Here is a 22772-nt window from a genome sequence, read left to right as displayed (position 1 = left end):
TACGTTACTTCAAAATATAATGTTGTACGATGAGCTTATGAAAGGGCTCTGCGGGCGCTGCAGCCTTGCTGCTCAGAGTCAGGTCTGAGAAGCAGCTGCAGGAGTGGCGCCTGGGAGCTTGCTAGAATTGCAGAACCTCAGGCCCCTCATGGAATCAGAAGCTGCATTTTAACAAGACCCCTGGGTCGTTTATGTGCACATTAAAGTTTGAAAAGTACTTCTCTAAAGGGTTGTTTATTATAATAAGAAGAGTTATCAGAACACTCCAGAAAAACTTGATATTTAAAAACATAAATGAAAGCTCAGGTAGACCTGTGTAAAGAAGGGCCAGGCCTCCCTCACCCCCATCCACCTCTGGATAGGGCAGAGGTTTCCCCAAAGTGACCGTGCTTATTTGAGACAGGGGTTCTCTTGATCTCTAGGTGGCTTCCATCCTCTGAGAGATGCCCCCAGGGGAAATCATGGGGCCTTTTCCACCTAGGCAAATGGAGCTTGCCCACCAGAGCTGGCATTTGAGGCCAGGGAGATGGGGTGGGACAATGGCATTGTCACTCTTATTGTGCTCATAGTTAACACATTCTGGGCTGGATGCCTCCGGGATTCCTCCAAGATAATCTCACTAGCTGCCAAAGAGAGCCCAAGCCACGTGAAAATGGAGCCACCGAATTCACATCACTCCTCTAGAATGTCCTCCAAGACGCAGCATCCACTCTTCATGATGGGAGCTACGGAGCGGCGTGGGTAGCTTCAAGTTCTGTCCTAAAGCCAGCAGGAAAGGGTGTGGGGTCACAACCTGGGCACCACCTCTGCCCATTAAAAGAGGTGCCACTAAGTGGCTGCTGGCAGCTGTCCCTGCCCTGGTCTTACCAGACTCCAGCCCCGGAGCAGGCTTCTGTGAGAAACCCTTGGCCCTGCCCGGGCCTCCTGAAATTCCAGGTGGGACTCAGGGACTTGCCTCCATGCAGCTCCATCCTTCCTCCTTCACTTCCACATCCCCCAATTTCCTCTCTGCCTCTGGCTCCCAAGCTGTGACACATTCCCTTCATTTTCTACAAAGCAGGTTATTTCCCTTTTGGACAAATTTCTAAATCTTTCTAATTAACTAATTGGGTTGGGTTGAAGCCTTGTACCATTTGTAACCTGTAATTACTAGAAAATTGCCATGGTAACCACACTACTAATTAGCCACAATTTATTGCCATGGCAACTGGACCATAACAGAGATGTTACCCACACCTCCTTCTCAGCAAGTTGGCTGCATAGTTGGGGAGCAGGTGAGTCGACAGTCAGAGAGCTGGCCTCCTGGGCGCCAGCCCCAGCAGCTTTACAGTGGCGGCCCAACTAGGGGCTGAGGCGGGGCAGCCAGGTACCCGCACCCCTCACTGATGCCCCAGGGAAATGACTCCCAGGTTGATATGCAAGTCTTCAAACCAACAGAATCCACCTATCATTATGTAGGCTGCCATGCCAACGCCCTGCCAGGCCAATGTCAAAGGCCACTTATTCAGCAAATGTCTTCTACCAGGACCTTCCCCTCCTCTCCTCCCTCCTTTGTCACATCCTCGCTCTCCTCCATCTCTTAAGGTTTAGCACTCACCAAATGCAATTGCCCAGGGGGCACCCAAGGCTAGCATCTTTATTTAGCCTTGGAGAATGTTCTAACAGGGAGTTAACTCCACCTTGCATCAATTAATTCTTTTATAATTTGAGGCCAGCACATTCTCTTGGGGCTGGAGAGGAATGCTGGTGGTGGGAGAGACCACAGGACTGGGGGTCAGAAAGTCCAAGTTTGAGCTGTGTGACCTTGTGCTCATCACTGAAACTTCCTGGGCTTCTGTTTTCTCAGCTATAACATAAGAGTGATAAACATAAGGGCTCCTTCCCGGGGCTGTCATAAATATTAAGTGAGCTGGTTTTTGGAAGGTGCCTTGGAAAATGTCAGGTGCCACATAGTCATTAGCTGGGACTATTTACCACCTGCTGGGTGAATAATATCTCTTTATTTTTCCCAGCACTTTCAAGCTTCAAAAGCCTCCTTGTTCTACTGTTGGGGTGTGACTGCTCCTCCCTGCCCATCCCTGCTGAAGGCTCTGCTCACTCTGCCCACCAGGCTGGGTAGGGGGTGGAGTTAGTGGGGAAAATGGCCCTTCCAGGTCCCCGTTTCCTCCAGCCACATTCCGGCACTCTGATGATCTGCTCATTGTTCCCAACCCCCATAGAGCAGCCTTGGTTGTCCTCAAGAACCACCCCTCTACCTCTCAGCCCTGGCACACCGGCAATTGCAGACCCAAGTACAAGTCAGGTGCAGGTAATCCATCTCTCAGACTGCATCTGGGCCAGCCCTCAGGGACTGGGGGGTGAGGCAGGGAAAGGTGGTAGGGAGGGAGGTATGCCTAGAACTGAACTTCTCTAAGCTATGGGTCTGAGGACCCAGGACGAGGCAGCACAAGGACTCACGGTGCTAAGGTAAAGCCTCTAGGTTCCTGCCTGGCCCCTGCAGGATGGTGGGAAGTATGCTCTCCAGGCCTCAGTTTCCTTCCTGTAGAGTGGGTGAGAATTGAGAAGATCTCCAAGACCGCTTCTATCTATCTTCACTTTGCAATGAACGCATCCTCAGGGTGGACACAGGATAAGCGTGTTGGGGGCCGGTCCCTGCGCCCAACTAGACCCTGCACCCTCTGCATCGGCGAAGACTCTGAAGTGAGCCCCCTCAGCCAGGGAACCTGGCCATCTGCTGAGACCTTCATAGAAGCAGGATTCTGGTGGATGCCATGATTTGCAGGCTGCCAAGAGCATCCAAAATATTGTTAATGAGTAGGGCAGAGATGCTGGAAATGTGGTACAGGAATGGACGGTGTGTGTGTGTGTGTGTGTGTGTGTGTGGTGTGTTCATGTGCACACATGCTGGAGAATGGGGTGTGAGGATGAAGTGCAGGATGGAAACAGGGTCTCTTACCCTAAATTTCCTAAAAAATTATAAGACAAGATAACTGTGTAGGTGCTGGGGTCGCCACTCCCAAGCCCTCTGGGGGCCTTCAGAGGCTGTTCTGTGTGGAGGGTATTAGACAAGGACACCCCACCCTCATCCTTCCCGCCCTGTCTCTGCAGAATGTTAAGGCAAGGGGAGAGGCAGGAAGACAGGCCCCATCATTTGTTCCCTTTCGACAGAGGAGGGATTTGCACTGGCAAAGCCTGGGGGTGTAACCCGGAGTGGTTAGCCACAGGCTTAACATTTCTTTAAAATCTCTTGTGTTAGCTGAGAAAAATGCGTACATTTTGATTCTATAACATATCTATGTTTTAAAGAAACATAATGTTCCCCCCGATACTCATCAAATGCCTCTGCCACCCCAGGGAAATGGTCTCTGTGTGTCCTGGGCTTTGGGTACTCCATCAAGCCTGTGCTGCACTCCCTGGGGGCCCTGGGCCCTGGCTGGGGAGCCTGTCACTCCAGCCCTGCCTGGCCCCTGGCTGTCAGATCTGGCTTCATTTCCAATGAAAGGCCGGCGCCCGCCAGGGAAGCTAGGAGGCTCCTTGGCCCCCACTCTGCGGCCCCTGGTTGAGCTCGCTGGTGAGGAGCTGCCAGAAGGCCTCAGCTGGGCTTTAGGCATCTCCGTCTCCTCCAATAATGACTTCCTATAAATCAGGTCTGCCCTCCGCTTTGTTCTACACCGCTCCCAGCCAACAGCAAAACTCCCCACCCGACATCATAAATCCACCTTCATTTTCTTTCCGAATTTCTTTTAGGGCTTCTTTAATCACCACCTTGCAGCCTGGACAGATGCTGCCTCAAAGGTGAGGCCAAAATGCAGAGTTCCTGGGGAGGAGGCGAGCCTGGGGGAGGCAGGGCAGGCAGGAAGGGGGGCAGAGAGTTGAACTGCTGTGGGGATGGGGGTGAAGATGCTGCTGGCCATGTCCAGGACTGGAGGTTTGGGGGGACATACAGAGAATGTTTCCCAGGCAGGGGCTGGGCCTGCTCCTCTTGTACATCCCCCTGTGCCTTGCACAGTGCTCCCTGCACCCAGGAGATGCCCAGCAGAGGGCCCTGGCACCACTCTGGTGGAGCCTCAGAGCAGGAAGTATTGGTATTTGCTATGCTCTGTGGGCACTGCCCATGTGCCAGGCCATGTGCCCATCATGTCCCATGGGCGCCTCCTTTCATTTTCACAACATTCCCATTTTGAAGGTGAGAGGCTGAGGCTGGGAGAAGTTAATAGTTCGTCCACTGCTGCCTAGACTGGAATGCACAGGAGAGGCTGGACCTGCACCTGTGGCCTGGCTCCAGACCCTGTCCCCTCACCTGCTAGCTCACTGCCCTCGGAGAAGCTGAGGGGCATGCCCAAGGTCGCTGGGCCCTGGGCCGCAGAGGCAGTGCAGGACTCTTACCTCCCACCCTCCCCTCCTCCACTTCCATCTGGTTCCATGCCAGGCCCTTGGCCATGGCCAGAAGCCAGTTCCCAGGATTCCCAGGCAGGGAAGCTCCGGGCACTGTTCTGCCTCCAAGAGGCCTCAAGCAGCGGAGGAAGTTGGGGCTCAGGATTCTCAGGGGACCAGGGGATGCGGAACTGGCTTTCCTACCACCTCAGAGTCTCTCACAATCTCTCACTCCGCCACCCTCCCGGGGCTCTCCAGTCCCCCGAGAGCTGGCACGATGGCCGCTAGATGGCACTGTGACCCAGAGGAGCAGCTGCGGCTACAGGAATCCATAGTGTCTGGAGAGGCCTCCCCTCCCCCTCCCATAGAGCTGAGGGCTGCTGCCTGGGTAGCACCTTTGCCTGGCCTGCCCTGGGGTGGCTGGACCTCCCCTGCTGTCCTGAACACCCAGCCAGGCAGCTGCCTCAGCCACAGCCACCTGGGTAGGGCTGCCTCAAGTCCTGGTGCCAGCCTGGGGCTGTCATCCAGTGGGTGTGGGCCTCCCCTCACAGCCCCTCCCATCTTGCAGGCTGGCAGGATTCTCAAGCAGGAGGCCATCAGAAAGTTCAGCCGGTGGTGGCAGTTTAGGCCTCAGGAGAAGATGGGGCTCTACTGCTAGTCTCTACAAACCTCCTGTGTGACCTTGGGCGAGTCCCTTCTCCTCCTTGGATCTCGGTGTGTTCTTTGTAAAATGGGAGGTTCTCCCAGGTTGTACAGTTGTCCAGCAGGCAGGTGCTGTGTGGCTTGGCTCCAGGGACCTCCCAGCTCCCTGAGTGCACATGTGGACAAGGCCTGCCCCTCCCACCTGCTCAGGGCCCCGCCCCTCCCACCTGCTTCCCTCACTGCCTCTCAGGCCCCCTGGCACTGGAGTGGTGCTGAGCACTGGCCACGTGCCTAGAGCCTCAGCCATCAGGCCGGGCTCAGTATGGTGGCCCTTACATGTGGGGTCCATTCCTGGGGCTCATGGGGCACTCTGGGCTAGTTTTCCAGCCAGATGTCCAAGTGTTATTAGCTGAGTGACAAAGGGGGCTGCAGGGTAGTGTTGGGGGGCTTGGCGGACAGGGAAAGGGTAGGCTGGGGAAGGCGGGCAGACAGATTAGTAACATGGTGGGCCAAATAGGTTCTTGTCGGCCAAATGGCTTTTGGAAGTCTGCAGAGCTGCTCAAACGTGTCCTCTGGGCACGCCAGCTGCCCCAGCCTCCCTCTGTTCTTCCACCAAAGCTGCTGCTGCTTCTGTGAACCGCCCGTCCTTCCAGCCCAGCCGGCACAGTGGGCTGCTGCTTCCATCCCCACCGTGCTCCTCAGCTGCCTCCTCTGGGTCTCTTCCTTCCCCCTCCTCGGTTCCGTGCCAGCCCAGCCAGCATGAACAATGCCCCTTGCGTGCTCAAATCCAGCCGCAACCTCCGAATCCTTTATTCAGCGTCTAGCTTGCTTTCCCAGTCCTTGTCTCCTTCCACCTCGTCATTTTCAAGTGCTTCATTCCCCCAGTGCACCCCCTTCCCTGCAAGACCAAGGCATTTAATTGCCAAGCCAGCCCAGTGCACAGAACCAGGAACTATTCCGAAAAATTGACTGTACAAATCTAGGCTGAATCGCCTGCATGTTTATTCCTTTTCCCGGGAAACATGGTTTATTATTGACACAGCCTGTCCCTGGTCCCTTCATGTGTGGAGCTCTCAGGCACTTAGGTGGGGGCTTGAACTGTGCTATTTTATTGTCCAGTCATTTGTTGGACAAACTTTGTCAGACAGGTCAACATTAATCTCCCCCTTTCACTAGGGTGGAAGGTGGTAAGAAAAAGGCTTGGTAATCTCAGGAGAGGCAGTGACAACCCTTTCTGGGCAGGACTTTGAGAGGATGCCAAGTCCAGACCCAAGTGTCTGGTGGCAGGGGGTTGCCCCAAAGGACCTCTCAAGCATCGTTCCAGCCCCAGGATTCAGACTGAGGCAGGCAGCCACGATGGAGGCCTCTGCTACACATGCTGGGATGGATATGTCAGGAAGGCTGACCAGCAAGAGGATCTCTCTGTGGGAAGTGCAGGTCGGGTATGCATGTGGCTGAAGTTCACATCACAAGTTGTTGTGTACAGCTCTGGCTTCCTGATTTTTGGCACCCAAAACAGGAACTGGATTGCTCTGCCATCAGCAGTCTATTGGCAGATTATCAGAGTTTAGTCAGCAGCCGTGCTGGAATTAGAAAAACAGCCTTCCCTAGAAAGATCTCCCTGTCAGAGACTCTGACAATAGGTCCCCCATCCAGAAAGATGAGGGGGGAGCGTGCCTTCAAAAAAAAAAAAGGTGCAGGAGAAGGTTTTGGAACAAGAACACAATTCTTTGAGCTCAGTTATCCGAGACGGGACCCAGCTAAAGCTTAGGGATTTAGCACTGAGTTCCTGGCTGCTTATGCGTAAGTCAATAATTTCATCTGTGATTTGGCAATAAAGAATGCTTTAAATCTCGGCTTTTGTGATTTGTCAGTTTTCTCCCACAGAACCTGCTCACCCATCATTTAGGTTACCAGAGGGAATGGGGCAAGGGGTTCCAGGGAGAGAATGATGTGGTGTTCTCACATCCCACTTTTCAGCAAGCCAGATGTCCCCTCTTGGGTACCCCAAAACTCATCTGCCAGACAGCTCACCAACCCTTGGAGAGGCAGCGTGGGAGAAGCCTTCTGTGGGTGGCAGGATGGAACAGAGCCTTTATCTCCCCTCCCCAGGGACATCAGGCCACCCTCTCCTTGTGGTCTCTGATGAGTTAGACTCAGCCTTGCAGGGCCCTGGACCCCAGCCCCAGCCCCTCCAGCACACCACCTCCCACGTCACTCTGCATACCTGTATATTTGCTGACCCCAGCCTCAGCAGCCACATCTCTGAGTGCCAGAATGCCCCGGGAGAGGTCACTGGCTTCGGGGTCCATTTCAATGAGGGCATCAGGGCCCACATTACCGTAGGCATAATTGGCAATGTAGATGGAGTAGCGTCCAGAGCCCTGAGGATGAAGGGAAGGAGGTGATGAGCAGGCCCATCTTGGCTCATCCCAGAAACTGCCACTCCCCATCCCAGTTAGGACCATAGCTCTTTCGCGGGGTTGGGTTCTTCTCCCCAGGTCTGTTGTGAATGGCCTTTCAGGCTGTGTGTGGCACACTTCCAGAGGGGCTTTTCACAAAGGCTACCATGTGAATGACACTCCTGGGAGTCGTACAGCAAAGCAGCTTGCTTCTCTTTCCATCCTGTTGCAGAAGAACACATCCCTCCCTTTCCCCAACAACCACCTTTTTATAGACAATTTTCTAATGTGCCTCCCTCCAGCTGAGCTCTCTCTAGCTGCCAGCCAGGGTAGCTGCTCAATAAATATTTGCTGATTGATTGATCTACCAATTCCCATTATTCTCAGTCTATCTCTTTCCATTCAAGCTCACTCCAGCCAAGATGACAAGCAAATTCCTGAGCCATCTCCCTCTCCCTGTTCCCAACCCACGCTTCTTCATTCCTCTATATCGGTAGCACAAGAGGCACAGATTTTCAGGGGTCCTACCTCCCTCTTCCATTCCCTTATTTCCCCTGTATTACAGAAAGAAAGATTATATCACTTCTATTTCTTTAATACTGTCTCAAAGATTCGCTTTTTTCTTTGCATCCAGGAGCAGCCCTGGGCACCAGCTCCTCTGTGCGAGAGTTATTCTCTTCTCTAGTCCAAAACACTGCTGATGAAAGACTCTTCTCTTCTGCCTGTTATTATAATGGTGCTATTTCTTCAACGGATGACTTCTTCCTAAGAGATGCACACACTTTCTAAATCAGTTTTCTGGCTTTTCTCTTATCCTTTTCATCACTTCCCTCCAATTAATCAGACGGTAAATATTTCTCAAGCTCCAACAATGTGCAAAGTGCTGTGCTACAAATATACTTAAGACAAAGTCCCTGTCTGCAGGTTGCTTATAGTCTAGTTTGAAAGGCAAGCCATACACCTAAAGGACCCAAGGGAAACTCTTGAGCTCAAAGTGACAAGATTGATGGTCCTCTTTCCTTGCTTCAATTTCTCATCCATTGGCACCACAAGCACAATCCTTGTTCCACCTATCTGGTCAGTGACTGTATATCTTTGTGGGGTTTTTGGGTGTGTTTTTATTTGTTTGTTTGGGTCTCACTCTGTTGCCTCGGCTGGAGTGCAGTGGTGCAATTTCACCTCACTGCAGCCTCCACCTCCTGGGCTCAAGCGATTCTCCTGCTTCAGCCTCCCAAGTAGCTGGGATTATAGATCAATGCCACCACGACTGGCTGATGTTTGTATTTGTTAGTAGAGACGGAGTTTCACCATATTGGTCAGGCTGGTCTTGAACCCCTGATCTCAAGTGATCCACCCACCTCAGCCTCCCAAAGTGTTGGGATTACAGGCATGAGCCATCGTGCTTGGCCAGTCTTCGAAGGGATCATTTTCTTTGAGGAAGCTGATTAAGAGCCACATGAGTCTGTCTGACTGGTGGATGAGGCCAAGCAGGGAGCTTAGAGTTTCCTGTTAGAGTCTCCTGGGTGACACAGATGTATCAACAATGATACAAGCATATGGCAGAGAGTATGTGCAGGATTTCCTGGGTGCACAGCAGAGGAACTCCTCACACAGAGGAAGAGCACCTACCTATGGGAAGTTCAGAAAAGCTTTTCTAAGAGGAGTCTCAGGTGAATTGGAGGGAAAAGAACCTTCCAGGTCTCTACCAAACTAGACTATGAGAAAGAGGATGTATGTAGGGAAACTACAGCGGTTAGTTCAGTGTTGCTGGAATGTAAAATGCAAGGCAGGAAGTGTCAAGGGATGAGGCCGGAGAAGGTGGTAAGTTGGTACCCTACAGATTGCTCTGTTCCTTCTCTTTTGCTTGTCTGAGTCTTTATGCTGCTACCTGGGAATCCATGCCTTACAAATCTTGCTATTCTAAGTGGTCCCTACATCAGTGGTGTTGGTGACCTCTGGGATCATGTTTGAAGTATAGACTCTCAGGACCCCTCCCACCCAGACCTGCTGAATCAGAATCTGCATTGTAGCAAGACTGCCATGTGATTCTGGTGCAAAATTGGAGTTTGAGATGCACTCCTTTACAATACAGCTTTTTTTTTTTTCTCTGTCACCCAGGCTCACTGTAGCTCCAACCTGGGCTCGAGCAATCCTCCCATGCCAGCCTCCTAAGTAGGTGGGACTACAGGGGTAAGCCACCTCGCCTGACCTTTTTTTTCTTTCATTTTTTTTTTTTTTTTTTTGTAGAGACAGAGTCTCCCTATGTTGCTGACGCTGCTCTTGAACCCCTAGTGTCTCAATCTATCCTCCCAATTTGGCCGCCCAAAGTGCTGGTCACAGGTTTGAGCCACCACACCTGGCCTAACACAGCTTCTTGAATAGGGGAGAACTTTAAGAGGTTCACAGCCATCCCAGGCTGTGCAGAATGACTGGATGAAGAGTGAATGAAGGCGCCAAAGAGAGAAGTGCACCATCACACACCATTCCCAAGCTACCAGCTGGCAGCAGTCTCATCAATAAATGCGGAATAAGTTCAATGGACTGAAATTCACTCTACTAGAAATTAGGGTATTTACAAAATTCAGTAATGCCTAGTTCTTTACTTTGATTTATTGGGGCAACTGATAAACACAAATGTGTTACAGTTGTAGAAGACTGCAGAAATTCACATGTGAACTTGACCACATTAATTCTGGGAGGGTGAGAGATTCTAAGGAAAGGAAGATGTTTCTGCAGCTTTGGGGCCAAGGCAGTGGTTCCCACACTTTAGCCTACAATAGAATCACCTGGGGGACTCATTAAAACACAGGTTTTTTTTTTTTTTAAATATCTGGCCCCATCCCCTGAGTTTCTGACCAAGAGGTCTGGGGTGAGCCATGATAATCTGCATCTCTAACAAGTTCCCAGATGACGTTGACACTGCTGGTCTGGGAACCACACTTTGAGGACCACTGGTCTAGGGCCATTAGCCCGGGTCCTAGTCTGAGGCCTGCCCCTAAATGCTCCCTGTCCTCGGGCAAATCCCCGACTGCCTCCAGGCTGCATCTCCTCAGATGTTAAATGGGGATCATATTCCCCCTGCTTCCTGGCAGGGTTGTTGAAAAGATGAAATGAGACAACGTATGTGAAAGGTCTTTGGAAACATAAAAATGCTATATAAACATGAGGCATAATCATTATTGATCAGGGAACGTTCTTGTAAGAGATCGGCTTTGAGCTGGATCCAGAAAGGTGGGTGAGTGATGAGGCAGCTGGAGAGAAAGGACAAGCGGATGTTCTAGGTTTGGGGCAGAGAATGAATGAGGAGCGGAAGGGGAGAGGGAGAGAACGGTGCAGGTGGAGTGGGGGCGGGGCTGAGACATCTACGGAGCAATGGCTCTCACACTTCAGCATGCAGGGCTGAGTCACCTGCAGGGCTAGCTGAACCCCAGATCACTGGCCCCACCCCTGGAGTTTCTGATTCAGTCTGTCTGGAGGGTGGAGTGGGGCTGGGCCTGAGAATGTGCATTTCTAGCAATGCTGCTGTTGCTGTTGCTGGCCTAGAGGCTACACTGAAAACCACTGACCAGGTAGGTAGCTAGATTGAAAGGCCCCACCCCAGGTAGGGGCTATGGGGCTGAGGAAGGACGACTAGGGTGAATGCTGTAACAGAACCCATAGTTAGAAACTTGTGTCTGCTATCATTTCACCCAGGGGCAGGGCAGCTGAAGGTGAAACAGCATCTGCTTCATTTTCAGGCAGGCAAGGTTCAATTCCTGGCTTTGTCTGTTGCTTCACGTGTGATCAAGGTCAAGTTGCTAATTGCTCGAAGCCTGAGTTTCCATATCTGTAAAACGGGATAGTGATGGCATCTACCTCGCTGGCATTTTATAAGGACTCCGTAGGACAGGGCAGGTAAACCATGCAGCAGAGGGCATGGCATGTCCCTAGTGTAAGAGGTGTTGGCTGTCACTGTTGTCCTTGTTCTTGTGTTTTCCTGTGCCAGGCTGCATTCCTTGCTCTCAACTTCCAGACTGCCCTTGGCCTCTCTCCACTCCTCCCCTGACAGTCCTCAGGCCCCAGGGATGGTCAAGTTGGTGGCTGGGCACAGAAAGCAACCTCTCCTCTGCTGGCAGAAAGACTGGGGGGCTTCTTTCTAGTTCTCTGAGGCCTGGGAGGGTAAAGTCGGGGTTGAGCAGGGCATGAGCGAAGCTTCTGGATGCCTGCCTCCTGTGCTGCAGTGCCAGGATGTCTTTTTTTAAAATTTTTTTATTTTATTTTTTGCATTTCACATGGTGCCTTTGTCCTGTGGTTAAATGCGTGGGTGTTCAGATGACCTTGTTAGGACAGAGGGCATCTCTTTGTGATTAACCTGCACGCCTCTCTCTCCAGCTCTCCGAGAAGTTGCCCACATTAGCTGAGTGTCAGAAGCCTTAGTCCTAAACTGGTGAGACGGGAAACCAGGAGGCGGCTGGGAAAAGTCACCTAACCATGACCAGATCTAGCACCCCCCCAGCTCCACCTCGCACTCTGGGGCTGTTCGCAGAGCTGCCTCCCTATCCCCTCCCACCAGGCAGGAGTCCAGGTGGCACAGATTCAGGTCAGGCTAAATGTGGCTTCACAGCCCAGCTTGGCTTCTCCTCCCAGCACCAGCTTGTTAAGAAATAAATATTTATACCTGGCACCTGCCTTCTCCCAAGTCCTGGAGGCCCCTGCTGCAAAGATTCACACTGAATCCCCAATCCCCTCGGTGCCATCTCAATCCCAAAGCCAGCCAAGCCTCTTGCCCCTGCCCCCAGAATGGGGGCCACAGACACTCCCAGGCAGCCGGGCAGCAGCTGGGGCCCTGATTTAGTGATGACTATTTACAAAGCCAAGGAGGTGGGCGCCAGGGGAGCAGGTGACAGGAGGAATAAATCACCTTTGCAGCAAGCTGCCGGCTCTGGCAGGGCCTGCTGGGACCCAAGCCTAGGTGGGCGGCTGCCCCCTCACGGGGCAGATGGCGGCAGCTGCTCATGCCCCTCCTCACTCCGCCTTTCCTCCCCATCCAGCTTGGGTGGGGCACCTCCTTGTAGGGTGTACTCCCAGGGCATGAACACGCTGGAGGAGCTACTGATGAACTAAAGCACTCATATATGGAGGCAACGCTCCATTTGTTCCTTTGTGCCTTCATTTGTTCCACAAATATTTGCGAAGGGCCCCATGGCTCAATGCCTGGCGCACAGGAGCACTTAATAAATGTTAGCCGAGTGAAATGAATGCAGGCAGTGTTTAGAGCTAGAAGATGTGGGTTCCTGTCCTAGCCACACCACTAATCTGTTTTGGGCTCCCAGGCAAGTCACTGCTCCAAGCTAGGCTCCCATCCCTGCGAGGATCCAGAGGATCCCCTGGCTGGCTTCCACACTGGTTTCTGGGAGGGCTGCGTGGGAAACAGGACGTGAAAGGCACAGAGTCATGCATTCTTAGTGGTATTTAGCACCTGATCCACACAAGACACTGTGGGAGCCGCCATCTGTCAGGGGACATCTACATAGTGGCTCCTCTCCTGGCTCCCACATTGCTTCTTCCCAGACCCCCATGCGCCCCTGCACTCACCTTTCTGTCTACACAGGCCACAGAGCGTCCGGCAAAGAGGCTGGCCACACCGCGGGCCACGTTGACCTCATCGCTCAGGATGTCTTCCCACCGGTTATTGCGGAACTTGAACAACTTGTCAGTGTACGTGGCCACCCCTGGAGAGAGGAGGAAAGTGAGGGCTGGTGGGCAGTAGATCAGGGTCTTGGTTCTGGTCTTTGGGCATGTCTCATGGCACCTGCCACAAGGTGGCTGGGAGAGAGGAGGATGAGTCATCTGCGGCAAGGAAGACCTCCGGCAGGTGAGACTCCTCTGTGTTTGGGGGCACTCGGTTGCTTCCAGTTGAGGGAAGAGACTCTGAGCCTCACAAAGATGGCTGGCCCAGGCTTCAGGAACTAGGGAAGAAGAGCTGCAGTGTGCCCGAGAGGACCCTCAGCAGCTGGGTTTCACACCCTGCCCTGTGCTCCTGCAACAGCATCAAGGAGCTCCCAGGACAGCAATACTGCAACATCCAAACTCAACCCAGGACGGCTTTTTCTACATTCTCTGCTGGATCGCAGGACCTACCTGATTCGGGTCTCACAAGAAATGGTTCTGGTTCACAGTTGGGTCTCAGTCCACCCTGAGGAAGGGGTTGGAAGCTGAGCTCTGCCAGGGTGAGAAGTGAGGGGTTGTTCGGCCTGGGGTGTGATGAGTTTGGGCAGCCTGGGAGCCCCAGAGGCAGTGGTCTTGACCTCTTTTGGATGACTGATCCCTTTGGGAACTAAAGGGAGGAGGAGGGCCTTCAGCTCAGGGCGTCCCAGGTCTGCACCACACAACATGCCGTGTGCCATTTCAGGTCCGTGGCCTTCTGGAGCTCGTTTGTGACTAAGAATCCTTGTTCTGGGGAAGTGGGAATAACTGCCGGTGGCTGAGGCCTCAAGCCCATTCAAGTGACCACTTGAAAGGCAGAGCTCTCTCCTCCGCCATCACCCTTAGTTAATTTATTGTTACTGCAAGACCCAGAGTGTTCATAGTTCAGGAGGGGCCCTGTTCAGCCCCCTGGGCTGGACAGGAAACACAGGGAGAAGCTGAAGAAATCGGGGAAGATGAGCTTGAGGAAGAGTGGACTTGGGGACAGAACCCTGAACTTGACTGTCTGACCCAGGGAAGAGGCAGCATGGCGCAGGGGCCAAGAGCTTGGGGTTTACAGGAAAGGAGCTGCAGCCCCAGTGTCAGTTCTGCTTGGATCTACCTCCAGGCTCGGACTCGAGGCATGCTGCCTAGCATCTCTGAGCCTCGGTTTTCCTACTCGCAAGTGGGGATGACGGCAGTTACAGTCAAGTTCACTGTGAGGAATAAATGAGGTGGTGCACATGAAAGGTTTGGGATGGTCCCCCCACCAAAGTGGTAGCTATTTATACGACAGTCATGATTTTCCCCATGCTATAGATGAACTACTTTCCCAGGTCCTTTGGAGACATCGGCTCTGCCCTGCAGGGGTTTGGTGAAAACCAGTGATTCTGTGAGTGGGTGAGTGTGAGAGTGGGAAGTGTGTGAGTGAGCATGAGTGAGAGTGAGCATTGTGAGCGGGAATGTCTGTGAGATGAGTGAATGAGTGAGTGTGCAGGAGTAGGAGCCAGTGTGAGAGTAAGAGTGTGTGAGTGGGCTGGGCACGGTGGCTCATGCCCGTAATCCTAGCACTGTGGGAGGCTGAGGTGGGTGCATCACTTGAGCCCAGGAGTCCTAGAAAAGCCTGGGCAACATACCAAGATCCCATTGTAAGGCTGGTTGCCTCGCCGGGCGGTTGGACACACCCACCTCTGCACCTGGCACCACGCTCTGCACTGGGCACCTAGCTCTGCCGCAGGGCTCCCCTGGAAGGCTCCAGCTGATGCAAGGCTCCTGACCGGCTCTCCCACCGGAAAACCCGCCCAACAACCCGCCAACCAATAGCGGCCTGCCCGTCTCAATCCCACTCCCCTGGAGTCAATCAGAGCACTCAGCTGTTGCTCGTTCCTCCTAGCCATAAAATCCCCATGCCCCAGGAAGTTGGCGCGATTTCCCTGGCCCCTTTCCCCGGGACCATGGAACCTTGCCCGGGAGCTGAATAAATTGGATTTTCATTTTCTTATATGGGCCTCAGTTTCCTCATTTTAAACTCGGCAATAAACCTTACACCCATCTCTACAAAAAAATACAAAAAAAAAAAAAAATAGCCAGGCATGGTGGCACAGGCCTGTAGTCCCAGCCACTCAGGAGACTGAAGCAGGAGGATCACCTGAGCCCAGAAGGTCGAGGCTGCAGTGAGCTGTGATTGTGCCACTGCACTCCAGCCTGGGTGACAGAACGATATCTTGTCTCAAAACAAAAAAACAGTGTGTGAGTATGTGAAAGCAAGTGTGTGAGGAAAAAGTGTGAGTGTGAGAATGAGTGTGTAGGTGTGAGAGTGGGACAATGGCTTAGAGTGTGTGTGAGCATGAGAGTGGGTGTGTGAGGGTGTGTGATGGGTACAGAAGGGTAAGTGTGTAAGAGAATAAGAGTGGGAGAGAATGAGTGAGTGTGCAAGAGTAGGGATGAGTGAGTGAGGGGACAAGTGAGAGTGAGTGTGAGGATGAGTGAGAGTGAGTGTGATTGGGGATTAGTGAGTGAGTGTGTGAGGGGATGAGAGTGTGAGTTGGGATAAGTGTGAGCGTGAGTGGGGATGAGTGTGAGTGTGAGAGAGGAAGTGAGTGAGGATGAGTGAGTGTGAGAGAGGGTGAGAGTGAGTGAGGATGAGTGAAAGTGAGAGTGGGGATTAGTGAGTGAGTGTGTGAGTGGGGATGAGTGAGAGTAGGTGGAGGCTTGAGCGCAGCCCCATTTCTGTGGAGCTCAGAAGGGACCTGCACTAGCTGCTGCGGCTTGGATGCACGTGGGGGAAACTGAGGTGCGGGTCACCCAGACAAAAGCACATGGCCCCGACCCAATCAGCTGGAGTCGTGTCCCACATCGGAGTCTTGTTAGCTACGAGGCCTGAGGTCTGGGTTTCCTCATCTAAAAGTTGTGGATAACAGCTGTGCTTCCCTCCCAGCGTGACTGCGGGAATTACATGAGAAACGCTCATGGAGAGAGTGTGGCGGCAGCTCTGAGACCCCAGGTCCACAGCCCCTCCTCAAAACTCCTGGGAGTCAAATGTGTTCAGGAATTTAGATATTTTCCCTCAGATTTTGGAAAGGTAATACAGTGCACACGCCGTTTATTACATAACACCCCCAGCAGGGATGGAGGCAGCACCCTGTAATTAAACACATTAATATTTCTGCAGTGAATTATATGAATATTCACCCTAAGTGGGATAAATAAAGCCTATAAATAGCTCAGATTAGCCCAGGACAGGTTTTGCTATCAATTGAATTTCCTACAAAACTTAAAAAATGCACTCGAAGCGTTCAGAGGGTTCTGGATTTCAGGGCTGTCAAGAGGGGACTGGGACTCAGGCCGCCAGCATCATGGCTGTCCTGGGGGCAGCGGCCGGCTTGCTATTGCTTTCAGATGCCTGGGGGCCTCTGAGGATGGGTCCTGCAGGCTTCTGGGTCTCTGACCTTCACCATCAGCAAGCAGCCCTTGCCCATCTCTGCCCAACAAGGGCCCCCTTTAGATGCTGTACCTCCAGCTGGTGTCATCCCTGCAATGCCTGGGTCACACTCCACCAAAGCCTGGGCCAGGGTGGAGTCGGGGAGTAAATGGGCGTGGCAGCTGGGGTTCCACAGAGCTCTGATGGACACCTCTGGCGTCAGTGAGAGAAATTTCTCAAGCTGCTGAGTTCCCGCCTTAGCTATCGAGAGGAGACACTAGGTCTAGGGTGATTCTATCCCCCTCTGTTTGCCTTCTCACCTCCAATTCCTCCTGTTCACCCAGGGCAGAGTCTCCTAAAGTGTGCTTTGTGGGACTCTGAGCTCTAGGAGGCTCCTTGGAGAAAAGACTCTGAGATCATCTGAGCTTGGGAAAGACTGCACACTTGCCCACCTCTTGGAGATTCCCACTGGACATTAATCTACTAGAACTTCAAAAAGACATGCAACAAATTACCTGTTTAATTTTATTTAACCCAGCCTTTCCCAAATGCATCTTGGCCATGGAACCCCTTTTTGTAGACCACTCCTTAGCACCCTGCATAACTGGTGGTGTTTTTAGCAAGTTGCTGTCTTAAAGTGCTCAGAGCTTTTCAGCTGGAGGTGTTAGGGTGCCTGTGCTGTTTGCCTCTCCCCTTCTTCAGCCTCCTGGCTCCTCATCTCACCAGGGATGCCCAGAAGAATAAACTAATTAAGGTAAAATGTGTAACAGCCATGCAGAGCCTTGTAGATCATAAATGGGAATGGCAAAATCAATGGCAGCCCTTCTGCAGGCAGAGGCCTGGAGGCCTGGGCGACAGGAGAGATGGGAGCCCGTGATTTAGGAAGAGCAAACGCTCTGGCAGCTGCAACCTGGGTAATTAGGTGTGTCAGGAAGACAGATAAACAGCGAGCTGTGCGGGTCGATGGCACAGGCAATAAACACCCAGCACTGGCCCCTGGCCCATGTCAGCATGCAGTCCTGCCTTCTGGCTCCTTGTAGCTGTACAAGAGCTGCACTCTGTCCTGGGGTCCCTCACGAGAGGGCAGGGACAGCTGCTCGGGAAGAGCAGCTCTGTTAGGAGCGGGAGAGAGGCATTCTCTTGAGTCCCCTGGGGAAAGACACTGAGAAGGTAGAGGGCTGGGAGAAATAGGAGGGCATTTGGGGCAGGGCAGAGGGCCCTGGAGTCACAGCCCCCATGAGAGGCAAGTCTGGGGATTCCTATTTCCACCTTGATTCTGGCATCTTGGCATTAAAGGAGCCTTGAAGCTCTCAGAGTCCAGTAAGACCACCAATTGTTACCAGGTGGCCAGAGGGAAGGGTCTGTAGGTGAGGGTTGGGTGCCCTCTGTGCCCTGCAGGGGGCCAGGTGTTACACCAGGTGCCATGGGAGGCTGGGGGAAGTACACATGGGTCCCTGACTCAGTGCTGTTAGAGTCCATCCCCAACACCAGGGACAGGTAAAGGAGATGCCAGGAGACAGCCATGAGGCGGATGATACTGCCGTGTCTGTCACACTTGCTAGGTGCCAGGCACTTCACATACATTCACTCATTAGCCCTCACCACAGGGCCACTAGGTGGGTACTATTTTCATGACCCTTTTACACATGAGGTGCCTGGGGTATGAGAGAGAAGGGGACTTGCCTAAGATCCCAGAGCTGGCAGAGTCCAGCAGGGCAGAACTGGGTGGTATATCTGGGAGATGCCATGAAATCAGGATGGAAGAGGTCGTTGTGATCAGGGAGGGCTTCATGAGGGAGGAGGCACCTGAACTGGGACTGGAAGGGTCAGAGTAACAACAGCTATGACTCCCGTATGTATGGAGCACTTCGTCTGGCACTTTGTGAAGCCCTTTCTTGTTTTTGCAACTACCAGGTTGCCTAAACCCTGCATCTGCCTTGAGAGATGATATAGCTCCATTTTACAGTTAGAAAAATTGCGAGTAGAGAGGCTAAGGCAATTGCCCAAGGTCACAGAGCTGGTAAGAGGTAGATAGAGATTCAAACCCAGGTCTTTCTGCTTCTAAAGCCTGTGTTGGTACTGCACTCTACAGTTTAGGCAGGGAGGATAGCACAGAGGGGACACTGAGTTTGCCCAGGGAGGGGGGTTTGTGCAGGTGGTGGAGGAGAAACACTGCAGGGCAGGAGAGACCCAGTGAATCCAAGACCGAGGGCAAAGGGGCCATTGGTGGCTCCTGATCTGGGGGAAGTCAGGAGAAGACAGTGTTTCCGGAAGATTAAGTTGGCAGGGGAGTGAGAGGTGAATACACTAGCGAGGGAGAAAATGCAGCGAGTGGCCACTTTTATGGGAGCTCAGGCTTGATCAGGATGGAGAGAAAGCACCAGTGCAGGAGGGGTTGGCTGAGTGTGGCTGAGAGAGAGAGGGAGCTGTCCAAAATGGGGAGACAGTGACCTAAGCAGGGACGCTGAGCTCACTGGCGGTGGGCAGGAGCCGGCCTCAGACAGTTTGCATTTAAAGTGACCACAGGGTGGTCAAGAGGTCACTGGTCATGAGGTGTGACTACTTGAGGAGCAGTGAGAGCTAGGGAGCTAGGAAGAAGGGAATGACCAGGCCATAGACCAGGTCCCTTGAGTCCCGGGGAGAAGCCACGTTTGGGACAGAGATGGAGGCATCAGAAGACTAGTAAAGGGGACTGAGAGGGTGCCATGGAGCCACTGGAAGCGTGAGGTTGGGTTAAAACGAGCTCTTCCTAAGGATCACTGGATTGGAATGCCTCCTCCCCCTGGGGCTTTCCCCATCCGGGAGATGGCCTGACTCAAGGTCCAGTATTGGTGGTAGAGAGAAGGGTGGTCAGGTTTGTGTGGCAAGGTAGAGCCTCAGCCTCCAGCCTCCAGCCCCATTCATCAGGCAAACAGCAGGGCTGGGGAGGTAGCCAGCAACATTCCTTCCTCTAGGTGGACCTTGGGCAACTCATGAACTTGTGTTGTTCTGATCTGTAAAATGGAACGAGAACGGCCACCTATTCATCAGGTTGCTGTGAGGGTTAAATTAGATAATGTATGTAAAGTGCTGAGAACAATCCCTGGCACATGATAAGTTAAATAAGTAATAACAACACCATCATCCTCACCACCATCATCCAGGAAATTACAGCACGTGACCACAGCAGATCCTCAACCCAGGAGCCAACTGTGATGTGAAGTATGAAGGGCTTTGTAAGACTTAGTCAGGGGAAAACCAGCAACACAGTGATGGCTTTGGGGAAGAAAGAACTCATTCAGGAAAATGCTGACCCCAGCCTTCTTTCCCCCATCCCAAGGTGAAGAGGGAAACCCACTAGCTCCCGCCAGGCACTCCGCCCACATCAGCTCCTTCAGTGCTCTCCGTAGCCATGCCGGGAGGGTGAAGTCTTTATTTCACAGAGAGGAACTGGGGCTCAGAGGGCGAGATCATTTCCCTAAGGCTGTACACTGTTGTGAGGTGTCTATCTACTGCAGAGCCCTCTCTCATGTTATTAAAGAGCTGGGGTCGCTTGTGGGAGGCAGTCCCAGCTCCCAGGGAAGCTCGTTCCTTGTTAGGACCATGGGAACGGCTTCTGGGGCTCCATATTCCTTACTGTGCTGCTTTGGCCCGTGTTGGGAGAGCTGCAGATCAGGACCTTGCCTCCAAGTGAAATCTGGCTGGGGGATCAGGAGACCCTAGAATCCATTTTAGGGCCTAAAGAATCCTAGGAAAAGAGGGTGGAGCCATAGGGTGGTACATCTCAGACTTTGCTGGGTTCAGGAAGCTCTCGGAGACTAAATATAGATTCTGGTCTAGGGGGTCTGGGGTGGGACCTAACAGTCTGCATTTTTAAGGGCTCCCAGCTGATTCCTGTGCTTCTGGTCCATGCATCACACTTGGAGAAGTGCGGTGCAGAATGTCTGGGTGCGGTTGGAACTGGGACTAGGTGGAGGAGTTGCCCAACCAGGGATGCTTCTCTCAAGAGCAGACAGCTCCTCTGCTGTAAAGGCAGAAGAGGCTGGAAGTACCACCCACCTGAATACCCTTCTCTCTGGCTTGGTGACTGATGCTTCCTCTCCTCTCTAAGAAGTTATGAAAGCCCCTGCTGAAGACCTCTTTAAGTATGACACAGAGCCAGAAGCCAAAAAAAAAAAAAAAAAAAAAAAAAAAAAAAAAAAAAAAAAAAAAAAAAAAAAAAAAAAAAAAAAAAAAAAAAAACCCCCCAAAAAAAAAAAAAAAAAAAAAAAAAAGACAAACAAGGGAAAAGTATTTTCAACTTGTACTATAGACAAAGGGCTAATTTCCTAATTTGTAAAGAGGTGTTACAACTCAACACGGAAAAGACCAATAATCAATACCAAAATGGGCAGGGGCTATGAGCAGACAAGAGATTCCAATATAGAAAAATATTTTCAGCCTCCCTCATTTTAAGAAAAATGAAAATTAAAACTATACTTAGATATCAATTTTTTCCCCATCAGATTGGCAAATACTGAAAAATAGATGAAATATTGTGTTGTGAGTTTGGAAAGTGCTTGCTTGCTTATTTGGCTGATGGGAACGTCCTGAGCGGTGGCCCTAAGAAGGACAATTTGGCAGCAACTACACATGTATATTCATTTGATGCAGTAATTCTACTTCTGTAAACTCACACGTACGCCTGTAGTGTGGAAAATGGCATGTTGTACAAACTTATTCATTTGGTAGCATGCTTTGTAAGGGCAAAGGGAAAAGACTGCAAGTAATCTTTCATCAATAGAGTACCAATTAAATTAATGGCACAATGGAGTACTATACAACCATAAAATGAATGAGAAAGCTCTCTGTGTACCGCCATGAAATCAAATCCAAAATGCATTGTTAAATGAAAAGAGCAAGGAGTGGAACCATGAGCTGGGCATGCTGTTTGTGTAGAAAGGAGGGAGACACAGTAATTATTTGAGCAGTGCCCCGCACATAGCAGATCTTCCATCATCATTTTATGGAACTGAATGATGAAAACATGGTAGTGGTGGGGCTCACAGTTCACACTGACCCATCACTACCCCTGCTCCCATTCGTGACCCCAGGCCAGTCCATGTGGGCAGGAGCCCTTAGGGCTATTCAGTAAAGTAGCAGGGGTGAGCTAGTATGTAACTGACTCCCCCACCCCCACCCAGGGGATGGACTCTGACCAGGAGCTGCAGAAGATCCTGGGTTCTTGGACGTGGAGGGAGGTGACGACACCTGCCTCTTGTCCCCCTGCATCCTGCACACTCTCCTACCTGGTTTCACTGAGTGGTGTTGCCTGAAATGCTACTCAGTGGCTTGTATTTTCCCAGGTCAGTGAAGCTATAAGCTGGTTTCCTGGCCCAGGCCCTCTTGGAATGGTGATCAGTCTTCCTCCATCTCCCTTTTCTTACCTACTTGCCAATTCTCAGCCCTTGACCCCGTTCCACTTGGGACCCTCATCTGCACAGTGTTACACTATGGTCCTTTTCTTTTTGCTCCCACGGTCTCTTTCCCACAGGCTGGGAAATATTCCCACAGTCTCTCTTTCCCTCTGCCCATGACACTTAGAGGCTCTGGTTTTCTTCAGAGCCACAGGACTAGGACGGCTATTGTGTGGAGTGCTCATTAAGTCCTAGGCACTGTAATGAGTGCTTCCATTCATTATCTCAGGTGTTCATTCAAAAACATGTATTTAATGCTTACTAAGTGCCAAGCACTCCTTTGGATGTGGAGTACGGCAGTGAACAAGACACCCCCATGGAACTAAGACCGTTGTAGGAGAGATGGACAACAAACAAAGATTGCGTATTTTCAGATAGTGGTCAGTGCTGTGAAGGAAAATCAAGCCAGTTAAGGGCACAGGGGGTAATGGGGGCACAATTTTAGGTAAGGGGCTCAGGAAAGATCTCACTGGAGGGGGGCCTGAATGAAGGAGTGAGCCTGGAGAACACCAGTGGGAAAAGCATTTCAGGCAGAGGGAAAAGCAAGTAAGGAGCTCTCAGGTGGGAAGGCAGCTAGTAAGAGGAAGAATGGAGGAAAGAAAGTCAGAAAGGCAACCTGGGTCACATAGGAGGGGTTCTGGATGGGAAACCCTCCTATGGGAGGGATGGGATGGGAAAGGCTTTGGATATAGTCTATGGAGCCATGGGCGGGAGTTGAGCTTAAGAAGTTGGCATGATTTTAGATGCGGGAGTTGAGGCTGAGAGAGGTCAAGTAACTTGTCCAAGATCACACAGTAAATAAGGGGAAGACCCCAGGCTTGTACAAAATGACTC

At 51.9% G+C, this 22772-nt stretch overlaps 1 protein-coding gene across 4 annotated transcripts in view; it reads right to left on the bottom strand.

Moving 5' to 3' along the window:
• Positions 1 to 22772, bottom strand: part of CRTAC1 (cartilage acidic protein 1) — a 161937-nt gene that overhangs the window by 44747 nt on the left and 94418 nt on the right. For all 4 annotated transcript variants that reach the window (XM_017502736.1, XM_017502738.2, XM_017502739.2 and 1 more), the window contains exons 4-5: positions 12993 to 13129; positions 7244 to 7400 (exon numbers count right to left, since the gene is read on the bottom strand). In XM_017502736.1, the coding sequence (XP_017358225.1) occupies positions 7244 to 7400; positions 12993 to 13129 (294 nt within the window). The remainder of the gene's footprint in view (positions 1 to 7243; positions 7401 to 12992; positions 13130 to 22772) is intronic.

Source organism: Cebus imitator, unplaced genomic scaffold, assembly GCF_001604975.1.
Source record: "Cebus imitator isolate Cc_AM_T3 unplaced genomic scaffold, Cebus_imitator-1.0 Scaffold299, whole genome shotgun sequence".
Taxonomy (NCBI): Eukaryota; Metazoa; Chordata; class Mammalia; order Primates; family Cebidae; genus Cebus; species Cebus imitator.
Note: the sequence above shows the minus strand (reverse complement) of the source record. Positions and strands in the feature narration are given on the sequence as shown.